Source organism: Pygocentrus nattereri, chromosome 26 (assembly GCF_015220715.1).
Source record: "Pygocentrus nattereri isolate fPygNat1 chromosome 26, fPygNat1.pri, whole genome shotgun sequence".
Lineage (NCBI taxonomy): Eukaryota > Metazoa > Chordata > Actinopteri > Characiformes > Serrasalmidae > Pygocentrus > Pygocentrus nattereri.
This window is the reverse complement of record NC_051236.1, coordinates 15,271,728-15,289,551: the sequence shown is the minus strand read 5'-3', so window position 1 is coordinate 15,289,551 and position 17,824 is coordinate 15,271,728. Positions and strand designations below refer to the sequence as shown.

Sequence of the window (17,824 nt, the reverse complement as noted above, 5' to 3'; positions counted from 1 at the left end):
TTTTCTCTCTCTCCACCATTCCTTTTTTCGTTTCATCTGTCGCTGGGTGAGCGAGTGAATAATTAAATGGAGAGAAGGAGAAAACAAACAGTTTTCCCCCGCACTCTTCTTCTACTCCTCCTCTCCCCCTTCGTTAGCAGATTAGCGCTAATAACGTCCGCTAATTACCCTGCCTGTTAATTAGCCTCATTCCGAGGGACTTTTGCGACGGTTATTTCATGCAGCAGGTTTCTGCTCAGCTAGAGAACTTACTGAATTTGTCTGATTGATGCGTTTCTTAATGAAGATTGGTGGCTTGCTTTGGAGAGCAGAAAAGGGACGAATCAGTTCCGTAATATTGCTGCTTCATTTGCGTGCGCGCTGCTGTGCGTGACAGTTAGGTTAGCTAACGCTGCTGACACCACTGGGCTTCAGCACGGTACTGTGAGAGTTCAACTCTCAAATCTTTAGGCGCTGATACTCAGAATGACTGTCAGCATGACGTATAGTTGACAAATGCATGACATCTGAATATGTGATGTAAATCACATGAAATCTATAAAGCCAGTGGTTCTAGACCTCCTTTGGGAGAGTTCCTTCTAGATACAGTACCAGTCAATGGTTTAGATGCACCTTGTTTTATATGTGTATCATTTTAAAGGCACCTTTATTTAATGGGCTATGCTTAAATGCTTAAAATTAGCTTCTAAGACAAATGTAAATAGTGCCTAGTGATTAAATGTTTCTTTGAAGTGCTCAGTCAGTAAGTAGCATTGATAGCTCATTGAGTGCTCAGTGAGATCTTTTCAGGACTGTTAGAAAGGTAACTCTAGGTGGCTCCTCTTGCAGTTACTTGAGAGAATGCCAGGAGTGTGCAAAGCTATAATAAGGCTAGTCTCAGGAGCCAGACCTCTGTTTGTCATCAAAGTTTTGTGTATTTAATAGCTTAACATGTCCAAGAACTTTCTGTGTCATGTATAGGGAGGGCAGTTTCGCAAAGCCAGACTACAAGAAAATCACACATGCAACTGTGAGAATATCTGTCAAGCACTGCTAAATGCATTAAAAATCTCTTTTTGAATTTTAGAAACGTGATGCTGTGAAATTTCCTTTTTTTCCCTCATCCCAGTGTTGTCCTGGAGCTCATCATACTGTTAAAACCCCACTGCACAGAAGTGCATGCACATGGACATGTGGGTAGCCAGTCAAATTAACACAAAAATAAAATTAAAATTGCTATGAATGGTGCTGTAGATATCAGACATTGCCTTTCTGAGACAACAAGCCAACTCATTCAGAGCTTGGTTCTCATCATATCATCAGTATGTGATGTATATGTATATGATCATTTTTTCTTCATCAGTATGATCATTTTGCATTTGAGAGCTAAACATCACACTGGAACCTCTTTTTGAGTCTGTGCATATGATGTTAATACATAAAAACAAAAAATTCTGTGAAATCCTGCCCTACACCTCTGACTTATTTATTATTTCAGGTTTTACAGGGCGATTTGAGGCAGCATACACGCCATATTTTAGTGGGTTTTTTCCTTTTGATCGAGTAATGTACAGTTAACAAATCTAACTAATGTCTGTGTTAACGAAAAAAACTAATATTAAGTACTGCTTTTAAATGCCTTGTGCTTACCGCAATACTGTACTGAATTATAGTGTTTTTTTATATATAAATATAATTATTTCTTATTAGTATAGATTTTGATCAAAATAAGGTGTCAATTATCGGCTATCATTTTGACCCAGAACTTCCATATTAATGCATCCCTAATATGTACTTTTAATGATCTGAAATATGCGAAATATGATGGAGATTTTGTGATATTATTTTGAAAGGTAGTAAATAGTAAGAATGAGATGATTTATCCAGAGTTGTAATATAGAGTTTCTACTTCAGGAGTAGCTGAGGGTGTCCACTCACACTTTTGTAAAATTTGGTTGCAATCATTTGCCCCTGGCAAAATTACATTTTTTGTTAATTGTCTAAGGAAAAAAAGTTTGTCTTCTAGAGGGAACATGTTTTAATGCACAGCTACTTGCTTATTTGCTGAATTAAACATATTGAAGGAACAAAATATTAAAATTTGGCTTGTACAAAAATAATGGCATGCTAGGTTTATGTTTCATTTTTTTCCCCAATATGTTAAACTCAGCAAATAAATACAAACTGTGTACTAAAATTTGCACTTTGTTTTTCCTTGATGATGTGTCAACTTATTTTCAATTCGAAAAATAAACAAAACGTAACTTGACCGGGGGGGGGTGTTGCATATGATTGTGTTCTTTTGACTGCCCTCTCCACCTCCACCCCCCTCAAGCACATTTGAAAGAAAAAAGGGGCCAAAAGTTGAACGCGCCATACTTCGTCATTCCTCGACAAGGCACTTCCCTTGTAGGTCGTTCTGTCTTTTGCTCTCCTTGGCTCACTTTTCCCTAAAGCTTCATATGTGTCACTTGACCTGAAGGGTTGTACCACTTTTTTGCACTGTGCGGGTCTGAATGTGTGACATTACTCTTCCTCTCCTTTGTAGGACGGAGTCTGTGGCTGAGAAAATGCTGACAAACTGGTTCACCTTCCTGCTCTACAAGTTCCTGAAGGTGAGTGTGTGTGTTCCTATGTGTGAGTGTGCTTGTGTATCTGTGTGTGTGTGTGTGTTCCCGCTTGTGTGTGCACTTTCAGTGTGAACGTGTGTCTGTGAACATAACAGCTTGAGGTCCCTGGTGTTTGGGTATCCTCTGCAGACCTTGGGTGCTGTGCAAAGGCTTATGGGAGATTGAGTTCAGTAACAGTGCGCAGCCTACCATATGTCCCTGGCAGCATCACTTTCTCAGTCTCTCAACCATCAGCCCTCACACATGCTCTCAGCCAGCAGTCTATATATAGCCGTCTTAATGTCTCTGACTCTGGACCAAGGCAAAAATTTGTTTCTTGAAGTAAACTACCAGCCAGATGGTTATAGGAATCAAAAGAAGTGACTATTAGAGAGACGCTGAAACACATGGATGTTTGTGCTGGAGATGCATTCTACTGAACATGCTTCACTCTGATGTTGGGATTTCTTTTGAGCAGCATGTTACAGTTTGAGACGTATTTTCTGTGCCTACACCATGAAGTAGTAATGCACATTAGCACAGGAGTATGACTAAGCATTTCGGACAACCAGCTGCCATAGAGTCATATGGTTTGTTTAAAAAACTATGCACAGAGATATCTGATCAGAAAGTGAGCAGCCTGACCCAGACAGTGCGTCTGGCTATCAGAGAATGTTTGTGTCTGTCTCCTGTCTGTTGGTGCTCGTTAACAGCTGTCTGTTTAATTAGCCCCAATGCTAACGAGCCTAACGAGGCAGGGACATATGGTGGGGGTTGGTGGTTGGTTGGGGTGGCTGGGGGGGAGGGTAGCCCAGAGGGGTATGGATGCCAGCAAGGGCCACTAGAGGCAGAATGTGTCTGGGGACATGGGCGCGCTTTCTGTAGTATATTAATAGGAATAACTTATTGGGATCAGAATCATCTCTCAAAACAGTACTCGGTGACTGACTGGTTATTAGTCTTAATTGAGTCAATTGATGCTTAATTGTGGATCATTTGGCCACCAATGTGCACAGTGGGTTTTTTTTTCTTAAGGCTAGATGCTTTGTGTTCTGGTGAGTTAGTTGTTTCAGTCTACAGTGAGAAATGATTTTAGAAGAGGGAAAGTGAAAGAATGAAGGTGAAAGACAATAAAGAAGTGCTATAATTAAGTTATAGTTAATTAATATAGAAATTTGGCAGAACATCTCTCTCAACCCTTATGCGGAGGTTCTCCATGTGGTTCAGGGACTTCCCTGAACTTGGCATGAGAAAATGCGAGAATGAAGGTGAAATGAAAAGCTAGAAATAAAGACAAATTGTTGTTAAATTGTTGTTAATTCAGTGGATAGTTTGGCTGCCAATATGCACTCTGTTGAACTTGAGATGATTTTTCTCTACTGTGAGAAACAGCATTGCCAGTGAAGGAAAACAAAGGTGAGAAGGACATGAGAAGACGGAATTAAGACAAATTATCGTTAAGTAATTGGGTAATTTTGCTGCCAATACACACACTGTCATGTGTGGCTCTACACCCCTTATGGCCAAATGCTCTCTCATTGGTTGAGTAGTTTCTCTCTACAGAGAAAAACAATTTTGCGACAGAGAAAATGAGTGAACGAAGGTGAAAAGGACATGAAAGGACGGAGGTAAAGTGGGGGAAATGTGGGAGAGTGAGGGAAAAGTTGCAGAAGATGAGGAAGGAGAGTTGTGCGTGGGAAGGAATGAGGAAAGCGAGAGAGAGCTGGTGCCAGCGTTCGTCTCATTGCCTGTTTGACACATTTCATGCTCTGAAGTGCTTCTCCGGCACTTTCCTCCACAGTCATTAGCCTTCTATTAACCCCTCCATCAGTCGCCCCCCCCCCCCCCCCCCCCCCCCCACCTCCTTGACGCGTGCTCAGTGGCTCGCTCCGACTCGCTCTCGGCTGCTTTTGTGCATAAAACAACCCAACACTCGGGGGAGTGGCGGTAGCTTATGCTGCTTCCGCACTGTTTTTGTTTTCCCTGACTACAGGAGTAACTCATCAGTCCTAGAGGACTCTTCCGACAGACGTATCTTGCACCTCTATCTCGAACCTGGGATAAACCACTTGCCCTCAGTTTGGCGCAGAGGAAATGGGCCACTTCAGAACGAGTGTTTTGGCAGAAATCGTTAATGCTTTGCGGAACAAAAAGACAGAGTCTGGAGAACATTACCCATCAGTGAGACTCTTTCTCTCCTGCTCTCCAGTGGGCTGTGAAGGAAGAGTAGAAAGACTGAAGCAGCAGAAATCGCTTTCTCCCCTCACCCCACCTTCCCCCACCTGCACTCTGTGTGTATATGTGTGTGTGTTGCGGACTGATTGGAGTTTAATACACCTCCTGCTCTTATGATGGGAAAACAGTTTAAGCGCTGAGAGGCTGTGATGGCCCTCAGCTCAGCTCCAGAGCCATTGAGACCGGTGCTTAAGCAGAGAGAGAGAGAGCGAGAGAGGTATAAATGCTTCAGATCTGAATGGAAAATAAACTGTGCGACAGTATGAAATACACCTCAGAAACATCAGAGAGATGCCCTCCTGAACACTCGCCCTGTGATCTCATTTCCCTCAGTAATTTTCCCTCGTGTGTTTTGTGTATTAGTGTTGCACAGTGTGTGTTGCAGTGTTTTTAATGGTACCATAATTTATGTGGTAAACAATAAATTAAGGGTAAAAAGAATTTCAGGCTTCAATAAGTTTAATAACACATGCATAAGCTTTTAGCTTTATCAAGCATTACTATTAGTAGCAGTACTAGCAGTACTGTTTATCACGCAGTATTTTTAAATGGTTTATGCCAGTAACCGCAAGCATCTGCTTGGCTTTACTTGGGACTGATGCTTCATAGTAGTTAAAAACAGAACAAATGCTCATCTCTTTAGTTTAAGGCCAATTATGTCAATGAGCTTTACTTTATAGAACATCCTATGGCTTCCTGTGAGTTGTAAACTATATATAAATATTGAATTGTTGTTACGATTGTTGTTCCGTGCTTATTCATACAAAGTCTCTGTTAGTAAACAAAAAATTTTTACCAGCAGTTCAATACTTTTGAAAATGTATAGTTAAAATTCAGTTTCAGTAGGCTGTTAATATATCTGTACAATGTATTTTTCCTATTGCCAAATTAATTTGCACATTATTATATCATAATTTGATACAAGCAGAGGCACCTACATTACCATATTGCTATTATCAAAAAATAACTCTGTATACCCAAAATAACTTTACAGGAGAAGGAAAAAACCTACTGAACTTTTAATGTAAGTTAATGGAAACAGACTTTTTGGTCTGTTTCCTTTGAGCAGTTAATCATGAAATTTACACAGAAATTTTCAAATTATGTCAAAAACTGAAAAACAAAAATGGAGATATAGGGTTTTCCTCCTGACAGCAGCAATAATAGTGTAACAGTGAAGCGTGTACTTAGTACACTGCCATTAAAAAGTTTGGAATCACAGTTTTCAGTAATATAAAAGCAGTTTGTTGAAGACGCATGTATAAAATGATGCTACAGCTATACAACTTTGTAGTTTTCAAGTAATTTGTAGGAACCTGTAAAAATGAAGAAAATGTACATGTCCAGAGTGGCGATGAAGTGTCTGGATTGTAAATAACATTAACATCGAGATGGCATGATACCTGAAAAATTGTGACCAAATCTAGAGGCAGATAGCTTATCAAAAATGTACTGTTAATAGATTGATAAATGAATACATTTAATTTCCCTAAATCTTGATATATTGAATGAAGCATCTTTAAATACCTTGTCTAGCTAATACTATTTCAATCTGCATTGTAAATGTTATCATAAAATATGAATAAAATAACCGTTTTTTCATTGTGAGAGGGCTAATAGAAATGATCCAGAATTAATTTGAATAACATCTTGTTCCATAAACTTACATTAACATGGAAATAAAATAAATGGCTGCTGTTCTTTCTCCTAAAAAGTTAGCATTTTGGTAATAGAAGATTTTATTCCAACAATGAAAATTGTAAGATTTTTGTGCTGATTTTTTTGTGAAAAAAAGAAAATGTTAAACTGTACCAACCTGAATAGTTCTGTGTTCACACCAGTAAACGCTGAGTGTTCAGACAATGAGAAGTGCTTTTAATTTTGTGCTTTATGGACGTTCTGGTATGGAGCTTTGTAATGCTACACTTGGTGTCGGGATGAAGGTCAAAATGCTGTAATCGAGATGGTGCTGTTGTGTGTTTGTGTACAGGAGTGTGCAGGGGAGCCTCTGTTTATGCTGTACTGTGCGATGAAGCAGCAGATGGAGAAGGGCCCAATAGATGCCATCACAGGAGAGGCGCGCTACTCTCTGAGCGAAGACAAACTCATCAGACAGCAGATCGACTATAAAACTCTGGTCAGTGGCTTCACAGTGTGAGCCTGGAGCACCATCTTCAAACACAGCAAGAGCCACAACTTTAACTATTCTCACATAACTGCTACCCCACTGTGACCTTTGATTTACAGCTATGCTGTTTCTTCATAGTTACTGCACCAAGACAGAGTATGGCTGCATGTTATGGAAAGAGTACTAATATTGCAGTTATGTTACTATATAAGGCCTGCATTAGATTCAAAATTCATTGGCCAACCAATAATGTTACATGATCTACAATTTTCCTGCATTGTTTGATCAGAATAATTACTTTTGTTGCATTATATGAATACCTTATTTCACCAACACCTATATAACCAATCTCATCTCATTCCAACTGTACTGGCTGGTCTCAAACTTTGCAGTTTTTTTTTGGTGTTTTGATAAATTATGATATAAATGTTATTGAAACATCAGGCATATTTTGCCACACCTCCAAAGCTCAGTCTTGGAAGTCTTGGTTGCATTTTCTGCTTCTCACAAGCCAAATAATTCCTAGCACATTTAGTGATGTTGAGCTCTGAGTTTGTCTCTGAGAACACCAGTAGCTTCTGTTTAATCTCCTCAGAAATATCTCCTGAAAAATGAGCTACTTGTACTTAATAGCCACTTCAGTTAGAAATTAAATAAACAAAGAGTGGTCTCTGACTTTTGCATCTTACCGTAAATGCTGTTAAGTCTTAATCCATGTTACGTAAAGTGTTCACCAGTTTGTTTATACTATATTCCAAAGTATATTGCTATTGCAGTACGTAAATGCACCATCATTTGTGCATACCATGCAGCCCTGATTATCATTACTCTAATTATAAGATTTATGTTGCCAGATAGCAGTAGTTATGCAGTGTTTTGTCATATTAGAGCTGATGGACATTTAAATATGATTAATGAGTATGTTATTTCCTAAGTGGGAATCAAAGAGGCTTTGTCAGATGCATGGCGGTTCAGTCTAACGTCTGATATCCGTGTCATTGTTGGCTGTTAATTAGAGCTCTGATTTTGATCACTGTGCTCTGTGTGCAGACGCTGCACTGCGTGAACCCGGAGAACGAGAATGCACCAGAGGTGACGGTCAAATGCCTGAACTGTGACACCATCACTCAGGTGAAGGAGAAGCTGCTTGACGCTGTGTACAAGGGCAGCCCTTACTCTCAGAGGCCAAAGGCTGGAGACATGGATCTTGGTAAGAGAGTGAGAGAGAAGGGCAGAGAGCTCTCACTCCAGAGCCATTTGAAGATATACGCATGAAAAATAGACCACAGGATCAATAGTGTAATAGAACATGGAACTACCTTGTGTCTGACCTGTACTAAAGTAAATGGCTGTTAGCTATTATGAAATGCTTTGAACTCTGCCCGTATTTGTGCAGAATGGCGCCAGGGCAGAATGGCCAGAATCATTCTTCAGGATGAGGACGTCACCACCAAGATTGACAATGACTGGAAACGGCTCAACACACTCGCACACTACCAGGTAAACCACGTTAACATTTATATACAATAGCAACGTCTTCACACCCACGTACAGAGCCGCAGCCAACCATAGCCAAGGCCCGAAAAAACCCTCCCACACGACCAGGTTACCATAGCAACACCTCAACACCCTAGCACACTGCCAGGTAACCATAGCAACACCTCAACATGTAGCCATAGCAACAACCACAGCTTTTACTCTGCAGCAAGACGCTTTAGCAATGCCTGATAAGTCTGCGGAAATGTTCAAGTAGGTGCTCTTAGTTTCAGATTTGTTTTCATCCCCCCTCTCTCTCTCTCTCTCTCTCTCTCTCTCTCTCTCTCTCTCTCTCTCTCTCTCTCTCTCTCTCTCTCTCTCTCTCTCTCTCTCTCTCTCTCTCTCTCTCTCTCTCTCTCTCTCTTCCTCTCGCTCTCTCTCTCTCCCTCTCTCTCTCTCTCTTCCTCTCCCCTGCTCTCTCTCTCTCCCCCCTCTCCCCTTTCTCTCTCTCTCTCTCTCTCTCTCTCTCTCTCTCTCTCTCTCTCTCTCTCTCTCTCTCTCTAGGTGACGGACGGCTCAGTGATCGCTCTCGTCCCCAAGCAAAACTCTGCCTACAACATCTCCAATTCCTCCACTTTTACCAAGTCCCTCAGCAGATACGGTACAAGCTCTCGATTTCACTCATGTTATAGTTCTTTCTCTTTCTAATGTACTCTCTCCCTTGCTCACTTTTTCACTCTTTCTTGCTCTTTCTTTTCCTCGCTACTCTCTCATCCTTTCTGTCTTTGTAACTCTGTCTCTCACTTCTCACTTTTCTTTTTCTCTCTTCACTCTTTCTGTCTCACCTTTTTTCTCTCGCACTCATTTTCTCCCTCCTTATCTCCCACTCTCTCCCTCCCTCCCTCCCTCCCTCCCTCTGTCTTTTTCTCCCTCCCTCCCTTCCTCCCTCTCTATCCCTCCCTTCCTCCTTCTCTTTCCATTTCTTTCTCGTCTTCCCTTCCTCCCTCTCTTCTTCCCTTCCTCCCTCTCTTCTTCCCTTCCTCTCTCTCTCTGTCTCTCTCTCTCTCTCTCTGTCTCTCTCTCACTGTCTCTCTGTCTCTCGCTCTCTCTGTGTCTCTCTCTCTCTCTCTCTCTCACTGTCTCTCTCTCTCTCTCGCTGTCTCTCTCTCGCTGTCTCTCACTGTCTCTCTCTCTCTCTCTCTCTCTCTCTCTCACTGTCTCTCTCTCTGTCGCTGTCTCTCTCGGTCTCTCTCTCTCGCTGTCTCTCTCTGTCGCTCTCTCTGTCGCTCTCTCCGTCGCTCTCTCACTCTCTCTCTCTCACTCTCTCTCTCCTCTCTGAGCTCTGTCTTGCCAGCTGTGTGATTTGATTGGGTGGTGGAGCAGCTCATGATGTCAAACTGTCGATGACAGACATTAAATCCAGGAACATTCTGATAGAATGTGATGTCATATTGGTGACAGTAAGGAGTGTAGCCTTTCTGTACAAGGTGAAATCTCTATTCAGTGAAATAAGTGTGTTACATTTGAACAGCTCTCTTTCTCCTTCTTTTTAAGGCGTTGCTGTAGAAGTAATGACAGTTTCTCCAGCGCATGGTTTATCCCTGAATATTCTTTTGTCTTGTTCCATTTCTCACTCTCTCTCTCTCTCTCTCTCTCCCTCCCTCCACTCTCACAGAGAGTATGTTGAGGACAGCCAGTAGTCCTGACAGTCTGCGTTCTCGGACACCCATGATCACTCCGGACTTAGAGAGTGGAACAAAGCTCTGGCATCTGGTCAAGAACCACGACCATTCAGACCAGAGGGAGGGAGACCGTGGCAGCAAGATGGTCTCTGAGATCTACCTGACACGCTTGCTTGCTACCAAGGTAGATAACACACACACACACACAACCCTTCAGAAGTTTGGAATAACTGTACAAAAGCTTTACTTTTTAAATTACTGTGCAATTTGGGAATATTGATAGTTTGGATAGTTTGGACAGTGTTGAATGCTTGAATGCAATAAAATCTGACCCAATAAAACGAGTTTTATTGCAGATAAATATTTTAAAGTGATTGTAAAATGATGTTTCTTTCAAATAGTTTGTATGAAGCTGTACATATTTACATAACCTTGATAATGAGTTAAACAGACATGATGGTATATAATTATATATCAATTAATAACCTTATATTGTGAGGTTTAATAAGCTTTAATAGCTTTATTCATCCTTATTTAAATAACCATTTTCATTTTATAATCATTTAACAATGTAAGTTATTTACCCTTTTCTGCGTTAATACCATGATTACTCAGTGGTGGAGTTGCATTTATTTAGAAATTTAACAAACGTGTTCTAGCAAAGCTAAAAATGTGTTGGTATTTAAGTTTCTGTCACACGCTCCCTTTTTGCACAAGAAAACATGATTGAACACATGAATATGAATAAATCACACATCACTGTGTTTTAATTAAACAAATCCATCATAAGCTCTTCCCCAACTGAAGCGCACTCTGAATGAGCCCGCTTGCACATTCACATATGTATCTTTTACGTAGTGATAGAAACACAAAAGCTCATATTCTACACACGGATACATTTCACTCTGTCCACTAAAACACACATGCAACTCCTCTGATGGCAGATTGTGGGGGCGTCACCAAATTCTCCGATTAAATGCTTGACCAAAAAGGGTTACTAAAGCAGCAGTTATGACAAGTGATTCCAGAGTTTTGAATGTACATGCGTGCTGGTGTGTCTGTCTTAACCCTATATTTTCTGCATGATTTGTGTAGCTGATCTCCATGGCCAGTTCGTGTTGACCTTTGTGTGTGAAAGGCTAGTCCGTGATTAACATTTAGCAGCAGGTCTGGTCTGACACGCACCACTGTATCTTAATTAGACTGGTGACCTTTGCTTATCGAGCTGTTTGGGAAAAGCCAGGTCTCTTTTTATCTCATCTGTACTCCTTTCTCCTGACACTATAGAGTTCTCTTATTGAGATGTCTCAGCTTTAACTGCTTATAAGCCACATTTGCCTTGGGGGCACTGTATAATGGATAACTGTATACGCAGCTTATTACAACATAGGTCATGTGTTTTTTATACCACTGATAGTTCAATAAAGGTCTTGGTGGTGATCAATAGAGCTATAGATGCTGGAATTAGATACCATAGCTGTTCCTATAGTAGCCACTTCCTCCCTGTTGTTTTCATGCTTGTTTAGTTTGTTTTGTGTAATATAAAACTTGTGATTTGGTCACTTTTATTACAGTTTTTGTTTTTAGTTAAATTGGTTTGTAATTAATGCAGTTGATCTCTCTTTCTCTGTCTCACAGGGCACGCTGCAGAAGTTTGTAGACGACCTGTTTGAGACCATCTTCAGCACGGCCCATAGAGGCAGCGCGCTCCCCCTTGCCATCAAATACATGTTTGACTTCCTGGATGAGCAGGCCGACAAACACCAGATAACAGACCCAGATGTCCGACACACATGGAAGAGCAACTGGTTAGTGTGGGGGTCGGGGGTGCCTGGTGTTAGTGCAAAATGTCATAACACGTGCTATTATAGGACACTTATGGTACACTATCATTCGAAAGTTCTCTGGTAAATGTAATATAATAATAATAATAATAATAATAATAATAATATAATATATATATTTACATTCCTTTTTGTCTCTGTCTGCTCCCACATTTGAAGTATAATGAATTTTGGCTATTTCATTGTAGCTTATATCTGTGTTAAACATAAGCGATAGAACATTAGGGAGAGTTCACTATGAATAACTTTTTTGTGACTTGATCACTGGCACAAGATGAAGGCAGGTACCTTTGATCAGTGTTTCTTAGTTCTGGTCCTGAAAGCAACCCTGGTCCACCTGATCCAACTTATTAGCTTATTAACAGCCTGTTATTGAGTTAAAGTGGCTGTGTTAAAGCAGACAAAGCACATTGTGCAGGACGTTGGCCCTCCAGGACCACAGCCATAATGTTATTCACCATAAATTGTGCTTTAATACAGGCAATTCCTTTCACCACAGAATAGACTTTTGCTGTACAGATTTGCTACACAACTCTTACAATATCAAGGTCCTGTCAGCTTTTTCAATATTTGTCAAATTAACCTGAAAGTCAGTTTGTTCCAGCAGTCTATAAAGCACTATAAAACAGCTGCTGACTGAGAACCTTTGTTTAGAGTCTGTTAGAATTTGATGTAGTTGTTCGGACATACTCTTATGAATCTGATCAAACAGGTCAAATCTTCTAGAAGCTGTCTAATGTATTTTTTTGTTTTTGTATATGCTAAAATAGAGAAATAGTAACCTTTAGCTGCCGAGTACATTGCTTAGCAACTGGTTCTCAGTGGAATGATCATCACTGTTTAAAAAAAAAAAAACGTCCAAACTAACAGCTGTATAAAGCTTTCTCTGTCATTTTAGTTGTTTTGTGGCTCTGTTGATCATTCTTGACCCATCTAATGTATTTATTTCTATTCACAGCTTCTTACTGTTATACCAGTTATTTTAAGCCAGTGAAATTAACTAAACTGGTTTTATATGAATGTGATTCCAAACATGAGAACAGTGACTTTAAACTTTTGATCTGTGCTGTATGTGGCTTATTTTTCCATAATCAACATCATTGTTGACAGCTCATCAACTTTGTCAACTAATCAGTGCAGCACTATGATCTAAAAGTACATAACTGTATAGAACAGCAGTGAGTTAACTTTGTTGAACTTTTTTTTAACGTATTTTCATGTTCTTGTGTTCTCTCTCTCTCTCCTTCTCTCCTTCCCTCCCTCCCTCCATCTCTCTCCTTCCCTCCCTCCCTCCCTCCCTCCCTCTCTCTCCTTCCCTCCCTCCCTCCCTCCCTCCCTCTCCTTCCATCCCTCCATCTCTCATTCCCTCTCTCCTTCCCTCCCTCCCTCCATCTCTCATTCCCTCTCTCTCCTTCCCTCCCTCCCTCCATCTCTCTCCTTCCCTCTCTCTCCTTCCCTCTCCTTCCCTCCCTCCATCTCTCATTCCCTCTCTCTCTCCCTCCCTCCCTCCCTCCCTCATTCCCTCTCTCTCCTTCCCTCCCTCCATCTCTCTCTCTCTCTCTCTCTCCTTCCCTCCCTCCATCTCTCCATCTCTCCTTCTCTCCAGTTTGCCGTTGAGGTTCTGGGTGAATGTGATAAAGAATCCTCAGTTTGTATTTGACATCCATAAGAACAGTATTACGGATGCATGTCTGTCTGTAGTCGCTCAGACCTTCATGGACTCGTGTTCTACATCAGAACATAAGCTGGGCAAAGACTCGCCCTCCAACAAACTGCTCTACGCTAAAGACATTCCCAACTACAAGAACTGGGTAGAGAGGTAGGCCACCTTTCAGCCTCCACCTGTAATATTTTTCTCGTAGGGGAGTTTTCACCAGTCCCCACACCTGGGCAGTATTTGATATTTTTGCATTTTTTCTGTTATTTTTCTGTTACTCAACATGCCCTTTCTCTCTCTCTCTCTCTCTCTCTCTCTCTCTCTCTCTCTCTCTCTCTCTCAGGTATTATTCCGATATCTCTCGGATGCCTGCGATCAGTGATCAGGATATGAGTGCGTACTTGGCGGAGCAATCCCGCCTGCACTTAAACCAGTTCAACAGCATGAGTGCCCTGCATGAGATCTACTCCTATATCACCAAGTACAAAGATGAAGTAAGCACAGGCGTGCACAGACACTGATATATACTCCTCATACAGAGATGTCTTACCTTCCCACAGCAGGGCTGGATATTATTCTGCAAACATATTGTTATTGCCAAATGGAATCAATACAGCATGCTGGTTTCCATGCTGTTATAGTCTTCCATGCGCTATGAAGTTGCTAATAGGAAGGAAATTTGTGTATGATATTCTGACTTCTGATTAGCAAAAATATAAACAGACCATGCTATATAATTCCTAACGAACAAAATAGGTGATCTCACAGAAATGCGGTGCACAGCTGAATCGTGAGGGTGTTTTATGTTGTTGTCCTGCAGTGAGTTATTGTTTTTCGGCCGTATCGTCCAGAGCTATTTCACCATCTCCCCTCACTGAACCTCCTGCCAAATGACCTTCAGTCCTACTGCTCTGTTATTGTAACCCTTTGTGTGTGCATGTGTGTGTGCATGTGTGTGTGTGTGTAGTGGTTTTGTGTTTTTCTGGGTAATGTATTGCAGCTGGCTCCATTAGCACCACTCCTCATCATATGTCATTATCTTGTGAAAGCACATGTGCGCGCACACACACACATCGTATTTGTGCTTTATTAGAAATGTGAACACAGATCAAAAGCAGTGGAAGCTAACAGACATTACTGGATGGATGGATAGTTAGCAGCAGCAAGATAATGTACCTTTTGATTTCACTGAAAGTCTTTTCTCTCTTTCTCTCTCTTGCTCTCTATCTCGTTCTTTCTGCTTCTTTCTTCTGAATTTTTTCTTCTGTACATGCTTTCTTTCTCTCCTCTGTTCTATTTTTTCTGTCTTTCTCTTTTTACTTTCTTTCTCTCTATCTTGCTGACTCTTTTTTTCTCTTTCTCTCATTCTCTCTCTTTCTCTTGCTCAATCTGTCATTCTTTCATTCGTTCTTTCTTTTTCTTTCTCTCTATCACTGCACTTGCTTTCTTTTTCTCTCTCGTTCCTTTTTTCTGCCTCTTTTGCTTTTTGCTTTTGCACTTGCTTTCTTTCTCTCCCTTGCATGTCTCTTATTTCCCTTTCTTACTCATTGTCTTTTTTCTTTCTTTCTCTATTTATCTTTCTGGCTTGATCTCTTTCTGTCTTTCTCTCACTTGTTCTTTCTTTTCCCACTCTTTCTTTTCTCACTCTCCTGTCTCTCTTTCTCTCATCTCTATCTCTCTGCTTCTCTCTCTCTCGCCCTCTCTCTGTCTCTGTAGATCCTCTCTGCTCTGGAGCGTGATGAGCAGGCCCGCAGGCAGAGGTTGAGGAGTAAGCTGGAGCAGGTGATTGACACCATGGCTCTGAGCAGCTGATCGGGGGTCTGAGCACTCGAAACAAACACGGACTGACGACACACACTCCCCGGGTCTCAAACCCACCAAGCTACACACTGCAGAGAAGTGAGGCAGTACACTGGAGCTTCTACAGAGCGGGGCACACACTCTTTGTCTGTGTGTGTGTCTGTGTGAGTATGTGTGTGGATGAGCCACCGAGGACACATCACAGGAGACGTTTTGACTGTTGTTGTGGTGCAGTTTTTTTTTTTTTGTTTTTTTTTTTTCCCCCGTCGTGTTTTTGTTGGAGTGTAGGCGTGTACTAGTGTGTGTTGGACCTCTTCACACGCAGAGACACACACACATACACACGCGCACACACACACACACGGTGCTTGAGGACTCAAGAAGAAGGAATTCTGGGATGCCTTTGCTCCAGCCGTGTGATTGGTCATGTGATAGCTGTTGTCACGACACGCCCCTGGAATGACTAAGGACATTCGGATTTGTTTTCTTTGTGTGTTGATTTGTTGTTTATTGTTATTTTTTTTTTATTTTGTACAAACGTAATGGACTGCCCTCTCTCTGCTCTCTTTTGCCACTCGTGTTACTGCTGAATTTGCACAGTTTACAGGAAACAGTACAAAGGACAAATCTTCAGATATTATATATATAAATCTATAAATATATAAATACTGTTACATTTTCAGCCAAGCAAAATTAACCATTGAGATTTTTCTTTGCCATGTTTTCACCAGAACACAATAGAGTCAAAGATGAATTAGAACTTTAAGCAGAAGAAAAAAAAATCTACATAGGAAGGAGAAAAAAAAAGAAAATATGAATAAAATGTTGTCCTGTGCCATGTTTTATTTGAATGTCGTTTAGTGAAAAGGCATTTTGTTACATGGGAATGTGCTATGGTTTTTGTTTTTTTAATATGACCTTGCCTGATGACTGAAACAAAAAAAAGAAAATATGAAAATATGTTTGGCGTAGCTTAAGTAGAACAGGTGAGTTTAGAATTATCCGGAGTTCAGAAGGCAAAGAGTTTGAGATTTTTGCTCTCGGGCTCATTCGGTGGTCTCTTTATGAACCGAACACGGTCGTCTCCCTCCGTGTGTGATGCTGCCTCTCTCCCTTATGGGTTTTGCTTCCTCTTTGCGCAAACGCGTCTGGAGAAAGAGGAGTAGATTTACCGCAATCCCTTTTTTTCTTAGTCTCTTAAGGGAAGGAGAGTGAGGTTTGAAGCTTCTAATTCATTACTGCTTCAAACTCGGATCAGAGAGAGAGAGCGCACGCGAGCGAGGGGAGGACGAAGAGGAGGATAGAGACTGAGAGAAAGAGGGGCTTTAGCCTTAGCTCATTAAAGAGACAGGGCTAAGTAATCCTGTTACCCTCTGGCCTTCTGCCTCCAGTGTGTGCGTGTTTGATTCAGCCTGCTTTTTTATAAATGATCTCGTATGAGAGACGTTCTGTGATGAGAGGCTATCTTTAAAGATCTTTTTTTTTTTTTTTTTTTTTTTTACTTCTTTTGAATTCTTGCTTTAATTTGCTTGCCTAAAGAAACCAAACTGTGATCTGTGGTGGATTTGATTTGGTGTTTCAGTTTTTTTTGTAATGCAACATCTGAAAGTGGTTTACCATTGTACCTGAACGAGTTGTGTTTCTTGGTCATCATTCTCTCCATGTGGGCGGTACTGTCTAAGGTACGAAAAAAAAAAAAACAAAGAAAAAAGTAAGTCCTATTTTTTAACCTGGATCCATATTTTACACCTCACCACCTGCAAGTGTGTCCACCCTCCAACACCATCCCCCCCCCCCCCCCCCCCCCCCCCCCCCCCCCCCCCCCCCCCCCCGAAAGAGACCCCCACGGCGAGGGGGGTTCCGTTGGCTTTTCTGGTTGAATGTTTGTTATGGGACAGTGAAGTTGCTGCTTTATTGCTTAGAATTTCCCCCTTATGCTTATATATTGTTTTTGTTTGTTTATTCTCTTTTTCTGTTTCCAAATGAAACTAAGGTTCCTTTAGAGCTCATGTGTTTTAAAAAAAAAAAAAAAAAAGCTATTTTTTGGACCAAATCATCATTAAAATGCAGGTTCAAACAGGGTCACTTCCTGCCTAAAGCCCATCAAGCCCAGACCCTGTGTGAGTGAGCTGTCAGCAGTGGTTAGCCAGCAATTGTCCACTAGTTCTGACACATTCATCCATATTTAACCAAGGTGAACGGGGGGGAGGGGGGGAGAGTGAGTGAGTGTGTTAAAGAAAACCGCTTACCCCACGAATGTGGCTGAACACTAGACTGCATCTGTGAGGTTTGGATAGGCTAGTATCTTCGCCGTACCGCTGGATCTGGCCTAATGGAAATAGATGAGCTATGTGCAAGGAGGCTTGAAGCAGTTTCCGCTAACCGCTGGCTGATGAGCTATCAGAGTTATGTAA

General features: G+C 41.2%; 1 protein-coding gene across 1 annotated transcript in view; it reads left to right on the top strand.

Moving 5' to 3' along the window:
- plxna1b (plexin A1b) overlaps positions 1-17,173 on the top strand; it is a 203,770-nt gene extending 186,597 nt beyond the window's left edge. Inside the window, exons 23-32 of the mRNA XM_037534937.1 lie at positions 2,528-2,594; positions 6,814-6,960; positions 8,002-8,161; positions 8,348-8,451; positions 8,992-9,088; positions 10,103-10,293; positions 11,748-11,917; positions 13,560-13,772; positions 13,954-14,104; positions 15,327-17,173. Coding sequence (XP_037390834.1) covers positions 2,528-2,594; positions 6,814-6,960; positions 8,002-8,161; positions 8,348-8,451; positions 8,992-9,088; positions 10,103-10,293; positions 11,748-11,917; positions 13,560-13,772; positions 13,954-14,104; positions 15,327-15,422 — 1,396 coding nt within the window. The 3' untranslated portion in view covers positions 15,423-17,173. The remainder of the gene's footprint in view (positions 1-2,527; positions 2,595-6,813; positions 6,961-8,001; positions 8,162-8,347; positions 8,452-8,991; positions 9,089-10,102; positions 10,294-11,747; positions 11,918-13,559; positions 13,773-13,953; positions 14,105-15,326) is intronic.
- The last annotated feature ends 651 nt before the right edge of the window (positions 17,174-17,824 follow it).